Source organism: Anguilla rostrata, unplaced genomic scaffold (genome assembly GCF_018555375.3).
Source record: "Anguilla rostrata isolate EN2019 unplaced genomic scaffold, ASM1855537v3 scaf1123, whole genome shotgun sequence".
NCBI classification, from domain to species: domain Eukaryota; kingdom Metazoa; phylum Chordata; class Actinopteri; order Anguilliformes; family Anguillidae; genus Anguilla; species Anguilla rostrata.
Window position 1 is genome coordinate 3,302 of NW_026986454.1, and position 15,908 is coordinate 19,209.

Sequence of the window (15,908 nt, forward strand, 5' to 3'; positions counted from 1 at the left end):
AACTCAAAGACAGTTTTCTCATTTTTAGTCTCATTTTTAGTTGAATTTCAGTACATGAAAATGTTTATTTTTTCACAGTTAACTTTTTGTTTTAGTTTTAGTTCACAATAACCAGTAGTGAGGATTCAGTGAAATTTGCCTGGGCCGACTTCATGGAATGAGGTCCGACAACACACTGACAGTGCCTAATATCAGGATCTACAAATATCAGTTTACATGTGCAGAGCAGGCTGAGTAGAAGTACTGGAATCTGCAGCTTGGTGTTGTAATTCTTCTGTGCCATATGAGATATTTATTTTGCTGAAAATAGCAAAATCCTCATTTTGTGCAGTGTTTAAGGATTCTGCTAACTTTAGATCATTATTGAAGCCCAATGATAAATTACATGTAAATTAAACATAAATGTACTTGTGTGTTAAAGCGGCTAATGCCTGTTGTGCATACGGTATTTCCCAGAAGTAAAGTTCTCACACATTGTAGGAAAGGAAATCAAACTCACCAAATGCCATGAGAACAATTCCCAGCATCCTGGCCTTTATGGTATCTCCCAAAGGAACGTCACAATATAAATTGAATCAATGCACAAAGGAGCACAAAAAATGAAGCATAAGAGAGCACTGTCTTTTAAAAGAAAAAGAACAGGGAAGATTTGCATATGCTTGTTTTCTTGATGTATTTTTAGGTAATAGTTTTACTTCCGCAATTGCCTTTGAGTGGAGGGAGGTCGGGGAGTGAGTGACAGATCACAATGTAAAGGAAGAGGAAACCACACTCCCCATGAGAACCCAACTCATGAGAGGTTTTAGGGGCATATGTTTTAGCTACAGTAAATGCACTTATGTTAACTAAAGAGAGAGAAATGTAAATGTATGCTAAAGGCTAAAATGATTTATTTTGTACATACAAATGCCTCATCTTTTCTGGCAGTGTAACTCACTGTTGGGTAATTCATTCCTTAGATGATGGATTTTTCATTACTGATGATGCCCTTGTAGATTACATTGATTGTTAGTAAGGTGTCACCTTTAAGTAGAATTATGAGGATACAAAATATCACTTGAGTTTGCTGTGTTATATCTGCGCATTCACATTATACAGTCGACCTACTCAAATGAGAACTGGAGAGTGAATGCTCAATTCTGAATTCTGAATTCGTTTATCAGATTCTAATTTTTCAAACTGACTCTTCATTTTCATTTATGTAAGCAACCCATTATGAAATGAACCTGTGGCTTGGTGAGAGACGTAAAACTAACTTTGCCGATGTACCTCCAGATGGGCAGGAGATGCTCATCAGTACCATTCCTGTCTTTGATCCATTCCCATTTGAGTGGCGCACATGAGTCATATGCAAGTCGCATGGCTACATGCAGTATCCGATTTATTTCACATGCACAAACTGGAACTGTTCACACTGTTCCATAACCATCCAAACCGTGTCACATATGAGGGAAAATATCAGAATTGCAGTCTGAATGTAGCCTGTGACTGCTCTAGAAATCTGAGGATATTCTATATTCTTTGGACTCAACGTGTTGCTGTAAGGGAGGGTAGTCCTGTTGTAGGGCAGTTCACAGAAGTCTGCCTCGTATCAGACCCTCAAAGTAAAACAGACCGTTTATTGTGCTGACAGGGAGTCAGAAATTGTGATGAAGAGACGATGCTCATTTGCAAAACAGCCGATTGGATCAGCATTGTGAACTTTAGGTTCTCCATAATACAATGTGACCATGTTTTGTATTATTGGAAAACTGATGTCATGGCGAACAACTTGGTGTCTTTGGTGGTGGGCTGCTGACTAAAGAGCTTGATGCCTATGGGTCAGCACCCAGCTAGATGCAGAGGTTAACCCAGTGTGAAATGCTTACAGAGGTGGTGCAAGCAGGATCATTGATCTATACTGTTGCCATGATTGTGTCTTTATTTGATGATTTTGTCTTTTGCATTAATCATTTTGTATGTAAGGGGAAACGTGCATTAGTTTGGGGAGACTCATCAACACGGTCTCCTGCACGTATTTACACCATTTATGCGTATAGCCATTTCACCACTCACGTGTTGCACCATTGTATATTGTCATTATTAATGAACACACAGAATAATAAACTGCATTCATTTTAACCTGACATTCCTCTTTGACTCTTAACACTGTACACCCAGCAGTTTTAAGGTCCTAACATACACATAGAACTCACATAGCAGGATATCTGCACACTGTAGCCACTTGCCTATACACTAGTGTTGTAGCAGGATACACAATTGTATTTATAGAAGCTAAACAAGCCAAAGACATGTCTACATCTACCAAGCTAGACAGCAATTTGTACGAAGCCACACTACAGCAGTCTGCACTGTCTATGCATAACTGTTAGCATGACGGAAAGGTTAAAACACTATTTTGGAGTCAGATAACAGAGATAACATTAATCCAGTAGCACAGGGTAGGACTACATGCGTTCCTTCGACACTCATATATTTCCGCTATTTGGTTTGTGGAGAGGTTTCTTGCCGTTGGTGACCTCGATGTACCATTTGGTGTATCTGAGGGGTTTCTTATGTGACCAGGTGATATTCAATACACAAGACCCAGAATAAACTGGAGCCAGAGACTGCTATACCAAAAATACAAATTTTATTGGCAGTGCATGAAATAAAAGACTCTCATTCAACTAGGTGGCAGCAAGGTGGTTTCAATAGAAGGCCTAAATGCGTGCCATAATAAAGGAGAGATGGAGTAAACTGTACACTTAACACATAAATAAAATCAACAATTAATGAACAACCAAAGAAAATAAACTATGTGGGGCTAGACTGCACTATCAGGGAGGTTAGTGTAGAGATATGCGTAAAAAGAGGAAATTATGCAGGCAAATTATGAATAAACCACCACTACACACGAACCAATAAAATCAAAACTAAATCAAAACTGTTCTACAACACTCAAATGTACCTACTCACAGCAAGCTAAGGTGGCAGTAAAACATATGCAATGTAAAAGTAATTAATATTAGACACTGAAGAGGACTTAGGCCGAAACATGTCTGTCTATTTTCATGTTCGCAAATAAAATCTGAACAAGTATGAAGAAGTCTTAAGTTGCCAAGTGATTCATTTTTTGATCACTTTTGTTATATGTGAGTGCGCACTCCCGTTTCTCTTTATGAAAGTAAATAATATACCTTGCTAGACTGGAACACCATACCCTCCCCCAGTCGGAGACATGCAGGTGACTAGAATCTATATTCATAAAGAACCATGTTAATATTGTATTAAAGGGACTAAAAACCTATTTATATACATCTCCGTTCTGCTTGAGCATACCTTGTTTCTTGGCTGATATGCCTAAGCAATCACTCCAAGTTTTAGTCCCTCACCAAATATGAAGAATCTAACAACACATTTTTAACAATTATTTAACAAATCTTTAATTTCCATACTATGAGCTAAAAGAACGGACTGGACCCTCCCAAACCCTTGGCGATGCAATCGCCAATTGCGCGACGTCTTGTGGAGCTACCTGCCACAGTCAGCACTGACACACATGAGCCATCTCCTCAGGATCCAGCATTTATTTCCCAGCCAAATGCCACCACACACTGGTCAGTTGTTTTGTTTAATATAAAGGTTGTGAAGTGCGGCAGGGTGGTGCAGTGAATAACACTGTCGCATCCCAGCGAGAAGGTACAGAGTTCGAATCCCAATCGAGGGCCTTTCTGTTGTGGAGTTTCCACGGTCTCCCTGTGTCCGTGTAGGTTTCCTCCGGGTACTCCGGCTTCCTCCCAAAGACACACAGATACCCCACAAACTCAGGGAGAAAGCGGAGAGGGTGACGCTCTCCTCAGAAGGATTGTGGTGAGACCTTACCCTCATATCATGAATATATTCAGTCCACAAGAGGGCACTCCAGGATAAGGACTTCATGAAGTACTTACTCCAATGGTGGTATCGTGAGTTAGATGCAAATAAAACCGAAAATACGCAATATAATCTGGGTGTCAGAGGGATGCATAATTTGCTTACATATCCTAGCCAAATCTCCCACCACAGCCCAGACCAGCCCCCACCTCTGGGTAATATAGACAAAGTACTGAGGAACTGGATTTATTTTTAATCTTGGCTTCAACTAGCTTTGCTTATTTTCTTTTTTCTTTTTATTTCTCTTCAGTTTTACCATTTTAATCACGTATGCTTTTATTTTAATATTCTTTTCTTCAGTATTTTATTTTTTGTCATTCTATGCTTACTGTTCTATCTCATCTTGTCATTCTATGCTTACACGTTTTAACGTGTTTTATGGTATTTTGTGGTTTGGAAAGCACTTTGAGCTGAATTGGAGGGGGGGTGTGGAACAGTGTGTACACTTAAGGGATCATTTTTAGTAATCATATTTTACTGTGTATCTATTCATTCTTCAAAACTTAGATACAATTGTTTTGCCCTGACATAACATATGTTTTGCTTAAGATCTGATTCTGCAGGATGAAGAAGAATATGCACATGGTTGGAACAATGTAGAATAAGCAATGTATATAGCTCTGACATAAAACAACATGCACACACGCACACACACACATTGCACAGTTGCATGGAAGGGGGCTCTTGTCCTTGGAATCAAGTTTAGCTACAGACATTATACTCCTAAGATTTAGTTAGGTAACTTGTGTGACAGGGTCTTTAAGAATCCTTCAAGTAATTTCAATTGAATATTTTTTTCAAAATCTTTGCAATATTCTAACTACCTTGTTAGCAGACTGGCAGGCTAGGTATTATTTTTAATTGCAGTTATTCTTGCAAGCATAGATAATATGCCTTTACTAGTAAGCTAGCAAACGAGCAAGCACTACAGCTAGTTACTAGCTGTGTCAATTCTGTTCCCTAGTTCATACAGATACTGCACTTGTATCTGAAAGAGAAGGAAATTGACATCATTTGGTTGTAATTAATCCTTTATTAAGAACACCACAGTCAGGAACAGTCAGCATAAATGAGCTATAGATATGAACGATGCGCTTTGCCATTATTTGAATAAAACAATTTAGCATTTTCCCCACTTTCCCCATTTCCCCACCGTGGGTTGTCATTTTCTTTTGGAAATGTGCTGAGTCACTTTTTCAAGAATAACATTACGAACTTAGGCCCTACTATCTGCTTCATACACATCTTCTAAACACCATTAAAACAGACACTGCTGCTCTTGTGGCTCGCTAACTGCCTTAATGTTAGTTAAGGAGCAAGATAAGTCATTTGACATTAGTTATGCAGTAGGATATCATTTAAAATAGCATTTTTTAAAACAACAGTTAACAGTATCAAAACCTTATTACATTAAACAAATAATAAATAAAAAAATGGTACATTTAAAAACTTAGTAAACCTTTTTAAGTCTTTAAATAAATTGCCATCAAAATATGTTACACCTTTGCCCTCATAAATAAGCTTTTCATCACTTAGATGTTCTTTAAGAAACAGCTTTTCATGCTTTCCTTTAATAATGAATACATGCAATCCAACGTGCATCACCTTTGTCTTTATCCAGTCACAAAATGCATTTCACAACCTGCTCTTCATATTACATTCAACAAGGAAGTCTTTTCGTCAGGTCTGCCTCAAGAACAGTAATCTGAAGTATTTTCCCCTTAGAATTAGCCAAAACCGATAATTTCACAGCTGTTCTTTAAAAAAATTTCTTCCAGGGTAGCATGTCCCTGGACCTCCCTGCAGGGTTGCAATTATGGAGATTTATGTATTTCAGCACCCCCCAATATTCAAACTAAAGTTACGCCCTTGGTCTGCCAAGTTTTGGTCATATATCTAAGAGTTTTGATATATATTTTCATTCTCAGATTATTCGTTTTCAGTAGGATCTCTGTAATTCACATAGTTTTGCTCATCCTCTTCCTCACTGGCCTTTCCTTTGGCAAAGGAGGGATTCATTGTACCTGAAGCAAAATGTGCGTTAGACTCTGTATAATGTAGACCAGTTAGTTACTCATACTCAATGCAATCAATGAGATGGGCTGGAATCACAGATCACACACAAATTTGATTCCTTATTGCTACTTTCATGATGCAAAGTGATACAATCTATGTTCAAGTAAGCATTACAAGATGTTAATGATAATGGGAATGTGATTGAACAGTTACATAAACTATTTTATAATAAGCTATTTATATAAAAAGAGCTTTCATTTCTACATGGTGAAACAAAAATGTTTAAATGATACCCTTCAATAAGAAGCTGAGAATCTTTAAGCATATGCAAATTTGATCACAAATATAAAATTGGGGACTACAGAGCCAAATGTAGGTCAGATGTACGTGTTGCTCTGTAATGAGATACTGACGTGCATTGCTTGCTGTCTTCGCAACTTGGGTGCGTCCTGAGCTGTGTCTTCTCTTCCAGAACAGCAGGAAGAAGACGAGTGGCACCAGTACCAGCAGCAGTCCTTCTGACGCTCCTAATGCGATTGGCAGGATCAGGGAGGCTGAGGAAGAGGAGAACCCATGTGAATCACGGGGCTGTTCTTGAGGATCGTATCCCGTTAGAATTCCCATATGACGGCACTCATTTGTACCACGTCTATGTTTTAGCATTTAGCGTTCATTTCAGGGGTTTTATTATCGAAATCCAGAAGGGCACTGCAAAGAGCATCCCCAGTGTTAAACAGCAAATCGATCAGAAAATCTATTCCAACAGAGTATACTAAAGATACTAATAGTGCACATATTGTCCCAGTTGGACAATATAGATCAAATAATTTTTTGTAATAGCACGGATAGGCTCTCACTCAATTATGTTCATTTAAATATACAGGAAGGCAACACATTGACACTGTTGGCTCCTTACGGGCTGGCAGGAGAGCTGAATTTGCAGCTACTTCACTGGCACAAGCAACTATGCAAGAAATGTGTATACGCACGGAATCCATATCGTTTCTAACAATTACATTACTGAGAGATAAAGGGCAAATATATTTGGTACAGTCTGTGTATATTTACTAAGTTTTCAATACCGCCACTGGACCCCTGAAAATCTTCTTACATTTCAGGCCTAAAATGATTAAAGCTGCCTCCACATTAACTTGGTATCAAACGAAATGAATAAATACCTAAAAACCTGGAAACTGTTACCCTTAACTTTTACCCTTTTCTTTTATCTGAATGTACATTTTCCACGCAGTGTGCAAAAAGTAAAAAAAAATTACCACTTCAAAGGTTAGTTTACTAGTGATGTCACACATTTGTCTTAGTCTTCCAGATTGACTGTAGAACATGTGTTTCCCTTACCTGAGCTGACAGAGAGGAAAAAGTCACAGAGAGGAAGATAGCAACTGACTGCCAATAATCAAGAAAATTGGACATCTTCAGGGAAGATGTAATTAATATAACAACATGAGGCTGCAATTCTTACATTCTTTATAAGTAAAGAGACTCCACTTACCTGCTGGCAAACGGACATGCAGAAGTTGACCTGTTGGAATGAAACAAGGAAAACTGCAGCAATATATATATATATATATATATATATATATATATAGAATTTAATTTTATTATAAGCAGTTGATTTGGTCACAATAGCACAATTTTCACATTCATTACATTTTTAATGATTGTTAAACCTTTATAAACATGGATAAAGAGAAAATAACATCATGCACATAATACAATTGCAGACTGATTAAAACAAGAACCGCATCAAAAACTCAGTCCAGAATATGTAAAATGTCATTTTTAATGAAATAAATAATAATAAATAATTTATTAAAAAATAACTAATAAAACTCAGACAGTTTTAAAACTCAAAGACAGGTTTCTCATTTTCAGTCTCATTTTTCGTTTAATTTCAGTACATGAAAATGTTTTTTTTTTTTTCACAATGAACTTTTTGTTGTAGTCTCACTCACGATAACCAGAACGTGTGTTTCCCTTACCTGAGCAGACAGCACCTGCATCCCCCCCGTGATCACAGTCGTGTTCTCCCAACCCTCTGTGTGAGCACTGTGAGAGTGAAGATTCACTGCCTGAACAGTCAACATCGTCTATCCAAATTTCTCCAGTCCCCTGGCCAAACTGGGCTCCACCTGGAGCAGACAGAGCTGTACCACAGCCCAGCTCTCTGCACACCACTGCAGCATCATTCATATCCCAGTCATCATCACACACAGTTCCCCACTGTTGTCCGTGATAGACCTCCACTTTTCCAGAGCACTTGCCATTCCCACCGACCAGTCTGATCAGGAGACCTAATAGCGGAGAAGAAAATATTGATCATGACTCAGTTTGTCTCCTCAGTTTTAATTATCGCATCAAAGATTTGAACAAAAAGCAATTCAGTCCATTTTAATATGTAATGTTAATTTCCAATTCTTTGCATGAAATTAGCATTTCTTCCTTTTTATTTAATTCAAGAACCAGACCCTTGATACACAATGGTTTTTGTTATATTCAGTCGTATTTACTCAATTGTAATGTAGTGGCATGCATCTGGTACGTGTCTGTGTGTGTGTTTGTGTGTGATGTGCTCTTTGACTGATGAGTTCATGTAGTGCTTTAAAAAAAATGGATTCATGTCAACGTATCACAGTCAGTCATGAATGTTGAGTTAATCCAGTTGACTGGAAAAACATTCAGTCAATATGTAAATTTCATATACAGTCCTTTATTTATTCAGATTTACTTATGTAAAAGTAATTAGTGATAGATGTATTTTGAAGCAAAGATTCCTTCGGGTGCCATTCTATCTCTTAAATATACTTTACAGATTTTGTTCAGCAAAAGGGTAATCTGTACCTCAGGAATTCTTTTTTTTTTTTTAAATGAAGCTGTCCTTGATTGCTATTCAAAGACAAACACTTATAGTTCATATGACATTTCTTTGAGTGCCATCTCGTTAAATTTATCAGATATTTAACAATGGTACTTAACTGACAAATTAGTAAATTGCAAAGGAGATATACCGGCATGGATTCAATCACCATTTATCCTTAACTTTGAGTCTGAATTAAATGTAGGTTAACGATTTCTTCATAAAAACAGTTCAGCAACTTCAACAATGACCAAAATCAATTGACCGAACAGTAAAGAAACAAACACTTGCATTCATTTTTAAGCCAAAGTTAAGGATACATTTTGATTGAATACAAACCACAATCTATATCAGGTAGTAAACCCACAATATATTAAAATATCAAAGGAAGATGCTAAAAATGTATCAACTATTATGGTACAAGGGCAATGTAATAATTAAACTGTACAATCTGGATCAAAAACGTTCCTAAAAAGATACCACCCCAGTGAAAAAACAATGCTTTTCACTGGGGTGGTACTCGAGAGGTAAGCCCTGCCCATGGCTTTAATCATTCATATACCTTTTTTGCTAGTTAAAGGTGCTTATTAGTACCCAAATAAAGCACCATTATACCTTTTAGGGTACACTTGGGAAATTTGTTCCTTATAAAACAAACATATACCTCTACTGTACCTTTATTCCAGAGAGTTTCAAATATTATTGGGAATTAATAAACTTGATGTCAGCACTATTAATTGGTCTGAATTTAGTGATGTCATCTTCCAAACGAGTATTCCAGTCTAAGACATAGTAAGTCCCTCACCAGAGCAGACAGCACCTGCATCCTCCCCGTGACCACAGCTGTGACCTCCGAACCCTCTGTGTGAGCACTGTGAGAGTGAAGATTCATTGCCTGAACAGCCAACATCGTCCATCCAAATTGTTCCATTCCCCTGGCCAAACTGGGCTGCACCTGGAGCAGACAGAGCTGTACCACAGCCCAGCTGTCTGCACACCACTGCAGCATCATTCATATCCCAGGCATCATCACACACGGTTCCCCACTGTTGTTCGTGATAGACCTCCACTCTTCCAGAGCAATTGCCATGCCCACCGACCAGTCTGATCAGGAGACCTAATAGCGGAGAAGAAAATATTGATCATGACTCAGTTTGTCTCCTCAGTTTTAATTATCACATCAAAGATTTGAACGAAAAGCAATTCAGTCCATTTTAATATGTAATGTTAATTTCCAATACTTTGCATGAAATTTGCATTTTTTCGGTTTTATTTCATTCAAAAACCAGACCCTTGATACACAATGGCTTTTGATATATTCAGTCGTATTAACTCAATTGTAATGTAGTGGCATGCATCTGGTACGTGTCTGTGCGTGTGTTTGTGTGTGATGTGCTTTTTGACTGATGAGTTAATGTAGTGCTTTTTAAAAAATTGATTCATGTCAACGTATCACAGTCAGTCATGAATTTTGAGTTGATCCAGTTGACTGGAAAAACATTCAGTCAAAATGTAAATTTCATATACAGTACTTTATTTATTCAGATTTACTTATGTAAAAGTAATTAGTGATAGATGTATTTTGAAGCAAACATTCCTTAGGGTGCCATTCTATCTCTTAAATATACTTTACAGATTCTGTTCAGCAAAAGGGTAATCTGGACATCAGTAATTTTTTTTTATTTTTTGAATGAAGCTGTCCTTGATTGCTATTCAGAGAAAAACACTTATAGTGTCCATGACATTTCTTTGAGTGCCATCTCGTTAGATTTATAAGATATTTCACAATGGTACTTAACTGACAAATTAGAAAATTGCAAAGGAAATATACTGGCATGGATTCAATCACCATTTATCCTTAACTTTGAGTCTGAATTAAATGCAGGTTAACGATTTCTTCATTAAAACAATTCAGCAGGTTTAGCAATGAACAAAATCAATTGACCAAACAGTACAGAAACAAACACTTGCATTCATTTTTAAGCCAAAGTTAAGGATACATTTTGATTGAATACAAACCACAATCTATATCAGGTAGTAAACCCACAATATATTAAAATATCAAAGGAAGATGCTAAAAATGTATCAACTATTATGGTACAAGGGCAATGTAATAATTAAACTGTACAATCTGGATCAAAAACGTTCCTAAAAAGATACCACCCCAGTGAAAAACAATGCTTTTCACTGGGGTGGTACTCGAGAGGTAAGCCCTGCCCATGGCTTTAATCCTTCATATACCTTTGTTGCTAGTATATGGTGCTTATTAGCACCCAAATAAAGCACCATTATACCTTTTAGGGTACACTTGGGAAATTTGTTCCAAAAAAAACAAACATATACCTCTACTGTACCTTTATTCCAGAGAGTTAAAAATATTATTATTGGGAATCAATAAACTTGATGTCAGCACTATCAATTGGTCTGAATTTAGTGATGTCATCCTCCAAACAAGTATTCCAGTCTAAGACATAGGAAGTCCCTCACCTGAGCAGACAGCACCTGCATCCTTCCCGTGATCACAGTTGTGTTTTCCCAACCCTCCGTGTGAGCACTGTGAGAGTGAAGATTCATTGCCTGAACAGCCAACATCGTCCATCCAAATTTCTCCAGTCCCCTGGCCAAACTGGGCTTCACCTGGAGCAGACAGAGCTGTACCACAGCCCAGCTCTCTGCACACCACTGCAGCATCATTCATATCCCAGCCTTCATCACAAACAGTTCCCCACTGTTGTTCGTGATAAACCTCCACTCGTCCAGAGCAATTGCCATTCCCACCAACCAGTCTGATCGGGAGACCTAATAGTGGAGAAGAAAATATTGATCATGACTCAGTTTGTCTCCTCATTTTTAATTATCGCATCAAAGATTTGAACAAAAAGCAATTCAGGCCATTTTAATATGTAATGTTAATTTCCAATACTTTGCATGAAATTAGCATTTCTTCCTTTTTATTTCATTCAAAAACCAGACCTTTGATACACAATGGCTTTTGATATATTCAGTCATATTAACTCAATTGTAATGTAGTGGCATGCATCTGTTACGTGTCTGTGTGTGTGTTTGTGTGTGATGTGCTCTTTGACTGATGAGTTCATGTAGTGCTTTAAATGAAATTGATTCATGTCAACGTATCAGTCAGTCATGAATTTTGAGTTAATCCAGTTGACTGGAAAAACACTCAGTCAATATGTAAATTTCATATACAGTCCTTTATTTATTCAGATTTATTTATGTAAAAGTAATTAGTGATAGATGTATTTTGAAGCAAACATTCCTTAGGGTCCCATTCTATCTCTTAAATATACTTTACAGATTCTGTTCAGCAAAAGGGTAATCTGTACCTCAGTAAGTATTTTTAAAAATGAAGCTGTCCTTCATTGCGATTCAGAGATAAATGCGCATAGTTCCTATGACATTTCTTTGAGTGCCATCTCATTAAATGTATCGGATATTTAATAATGGTACTTACCTGACAAATTTGGAAATTGCAAAGGAAATATACTGGCATGGATTCAATCACCATTTATCCTTAACTTTGAGTCTGAATTAAATGCAGGTTAACAATTTCTTCATGAAAACAGTTCAGCAAGTTCAGCAATAACCAAAAACAATTGACCAAACAGTGTAGAAACAAACACTTGCATTCATTTTTAAGCCAAAGTTAAGGATACATTTTGATTGAATCCAAACCACAGTCTATGTGACGTAGTAAACCCACAATATATTAAAACATCAAAGGAAGATGCTAAAAATGTATCAACTATTTTGGTACAAGGGCAATGTAATAATTAAACTGTACAATCTGGATCAAAAACGTTCCTAAAAAGATACCACCCCAGTGGAAAAACAATGCTTTTCACTGGGGTGGTACTCGAGAGGTAAGCCCTGCCCATGGCTTTAATCATTCATATACCTTTTTTGCTTGTAAAAGGTGCTTATTAGTACCCACATAAAGCACCATTATACCTTTTAGGGTACACTTGGGAAATTTGTTCCTTAAACAAAAACATATACCTCTACTGTACCTTTATTCCTGAGAGTTTAAAATATTATTATTGGGAATTAATAAACTTGATGTCAGCACTATTCATTAGTCTGAATTTAGTGATGTCATCCTCCAAAGGAGTATTCCAGTCAAAGACATAGTAAGTCCCTCACCAGAGCAGACAGCACCTGCATCCTGCCCGTGATCACAGTCGTGTTTTCCCAACCCTCTGTGTGAGCACTGTGAGAGTGAAGATTCATTGCCTGAACAGCCAACATCGTCCATCCAAATTTCTCCAGTCCCGTGGCCAAACTGGGCTCCACCTGGAGCAGACAGAGCTGTACCACAGCCCAGCTCTCTGCACACCACTGGAGCATCATTCATATCCCAGCTATCATCACACACGGTTCCCCACTGTTGTCCGTGATAGACCTCCACTCTTCCAGAGCAATTGCCATTCCCACCAACCAGTCTGATCGGGGGACCTAATAGCGGAGAAGAAAATATTGATCATGACTCAGTTTGTCTCCTCGGTTTAAATTATCGCATCAAAGATTTGAACGAAAAGCAATTGAGTCCATTTTAATATGTAATGTTAATTTCCAATACTTTGCATGAAATTAGCATTTCTTCCTTTTTATTTCATTCAAGAACCAGACCCTTGATACACAGTGGCTTTTGATATATTCAGTCGTATTACCTCAATTGTAATGTAGTGACATGCATCTGGTATGTGTCTGTACGTGTGTTTGTGTGTGATGTGCTTTTTGACTGATGAGTTCATGTAGTGCTTTAAAAAAAATTGATTTATGTCAACGTATCACAGTCAGTCATGAATCTTGAGTTATTCCAGTTGACTGGAAAAACATTCAGTCAATATGTAAATTTCATATACAGTCCTTTATTTATTCAGATTTACTTATGTAAAAGTAATTAGTGATAGATGTATTTTGAAGCAAACATTCCTTAGGGTGCCATTCTATCTCTTAAATATACTTTACAGATTCTGTTCAGCAAAAGGGTAATATGTACCTCAGTAAGTCTTTTTTTTTTTTTTTTTAATGAAGCTGTCCTTTATTGCTATTCAGAGAAAAACACTTATAGTTCCTCTGTAATTTCTTTGAGTGCCATCTCGTTAAATTAATCAGATATTTAACAATGGTACTTAACTGACATATTTGAAAATTGCAAAGGAAATATACTTGCATGGATTCAATCACCATTTATCCTTAACTTTGAGTCTGAATTAAATGCAGGTTAACGATTTCTTCATAAAAACAATTCAGCAGGTTTAGCAATGAACAAAATCAATTGACCAAATAGTACAGAAACAAACACTTGCATTCATTAATAAGCCAAAGTTAAGGATACATTTTGATTGAATACAAACCACAGTCTACATCAGGTAGTAAACCCACAATATATTAAAATATCAAAGGAAGATGCTAAAAATGTATCAACTATTATGGTACAAGGGCAATGTAATAATTAAACTGTACAATCTGGATCAAAAACGTTCCTAAAAAGATACCACCCCAGTGGAAAAACAATGCTTTTCACTGGAGTGGTACTCGAGAGGTAAACCCTGCCCATGGCTTTAATCATTCATACACCTTTTTTGCTTGTAAAAGGTGCTTATTAGTACCCAAATAAAGCACCATTATACCTTTCAGGGTACACTTGGGAAATTTGTTCCTTAAGAAAAAACATATACCTCTACTGTACCTTTATTCCAGAGAGTTTAAAATATTATTATTGGGAATTAATAAACTTGATGTCAGCACTATTAATTGGTCTGAATTTAGTGATGTCATCCTCCAAACAAGTATTCCAGTCTAAGACATAGTAAGTCCCTCACCAGAGCAGACAGCACCTGCATCCTCCCCGTGATCACAGTCGTGTTCTCCAAACCCTGTGTGTGAGCACTGTGAGAGTGAAGATTCACTGCCTGAACAGTCAACATCGTCCATCCAAATTTCTCCAGTCCCCTGGCCAAACTGGGCTTCACCTGGAGCAGACAGAGCTGTACCACAGCCCAGCTCTCTGCACACCACTGCAGCACCATTCATATCCCAGTCATCATCACACACGGTTCCCCACTGTTGTCCGTGATAGACCTCCACTCTTCCAGAGCACCTGCCATTCCCATCAACCAGTCTGATCGGGAGACCTAATAGCGGAGAAGAAAACATTGATCATGACTCAGTTTGTCTCCTCGGTTTAAATTATCGCATCAAAGATTTGAACGAAAAGCAATTGAGTCCATTTTAATATGTAATGTTAATTTCCAATACTTTGCATGAAATTAGCATTTCTTCCTTTTTATTTCATTCAAGAACCAGACCCTTGATACACAGTGGCTTTTGATATATTCAGTCGTATTACCTCAATTGTAATGTAGTGACATGCATCTGGTATGTGTCTGTACGTGTGTTTGTGTGTGATGTGCTTTTTGACTGATGAGTTCATGTAGTGCTTTAAAAAAAATTGATTTATGTCAACGTATCACAGTCAGTCATGAATCTTGAGTTATTCCAGTTGACTGGAAAAACATTCAGTCAATATGTAAATTTCATATACAGTCCTTTATTTATTCAGATTTACTTATGTAAAAGTAATTAGTGATAGATGTATTTTGAAGCAAACATTCCTTAGGGTGCCATTTAAACTCTAAAAATACTTTTACAGATTTGTCAGCAAAAAGGGAATAGTACTCGTAAGTCTTTTTTTTTTTTTTAATGAAGCGTCCTTATTGCTATTCAGAGGGGAAAAACACTTATAGTTCCCTGTAAATTTTTTTGAGTGCCCTCTCGAAATTAATCAGATATTTAACAAGGTACTTAATGACATATTTGGAAAATTTCAAAGGGAAAATATTTCATGGATTCAATCACCATTTACCCTTAAAATTTGAGCGAATTAAATGAGGTTAACGTTCTTTATAAAACAATTCAGCGGTTTAGCAAGAACAAAATCATTGACCCAAAAGTACAGAAACAAACACTTTCATTTATTATAAGCCCAAAATTTAAAGGGTACATTTTTATTGAAACAAAACCACAGTCTAATCAGGTAGAAACCCCCCCTATATTAAAATATCAAAAGGAAGATGCT

The 15,908-nt window shown here is 37.1% G+C and overlaps 1 protein-coding gene across 10 annotated transcripts; it reads right to left on the bottom strand.

Annotated features, from left to right (window-relative positions):
• Positions 1-4,928: 4,928 nt before the first annotated feature.
• On the bottom strand, positions 4,929-15,025 carry LOC135247178 (deleted in malignant brain tumors 1 protein-like). Of its 10 annotated transcripts, none has more exons than XM_064320464.1 (8): positions 14,653-15,019; positions 12,968-13,279; positions 11,294-11,605; positions 9,612-9,923; positions 7,932-8,243; positions 7,442-7,471; positions 6,345-6,485; positions 4,929-5,912 (listed from the first exon to the last, which is right to left on the bottom strand). In XM_064320464.1, exons 1-8 carry the CDS (start codon positions 14,984-14,986, stop codon positions 5,845-5,847), a joined length of 1,821 nt encoding a protein of 606 aa, XP_064176534.1. In that variant the 5' UTR covers positions 14,987-15,019; the 3' UTR covers positions 4,929-5,844. The 10 variants fall into 10 exon arrangements, with proteins under 10 accessions (XP_064176534.1, XP_064176533.1, XP_064176540.1 ...); XM_064320463.1 differs by having other exon boundaries at positions 4,929-5,939; positions 14,653-15,011; XM_064320470.1 differs by lacking the exon at positions 9,612-9,923 and having other exon boundaries at positions 4,929-5,939; positions 14,653-15,025.
• Positions 15,026-15,908: the final 883 nt, after the last annotated feature.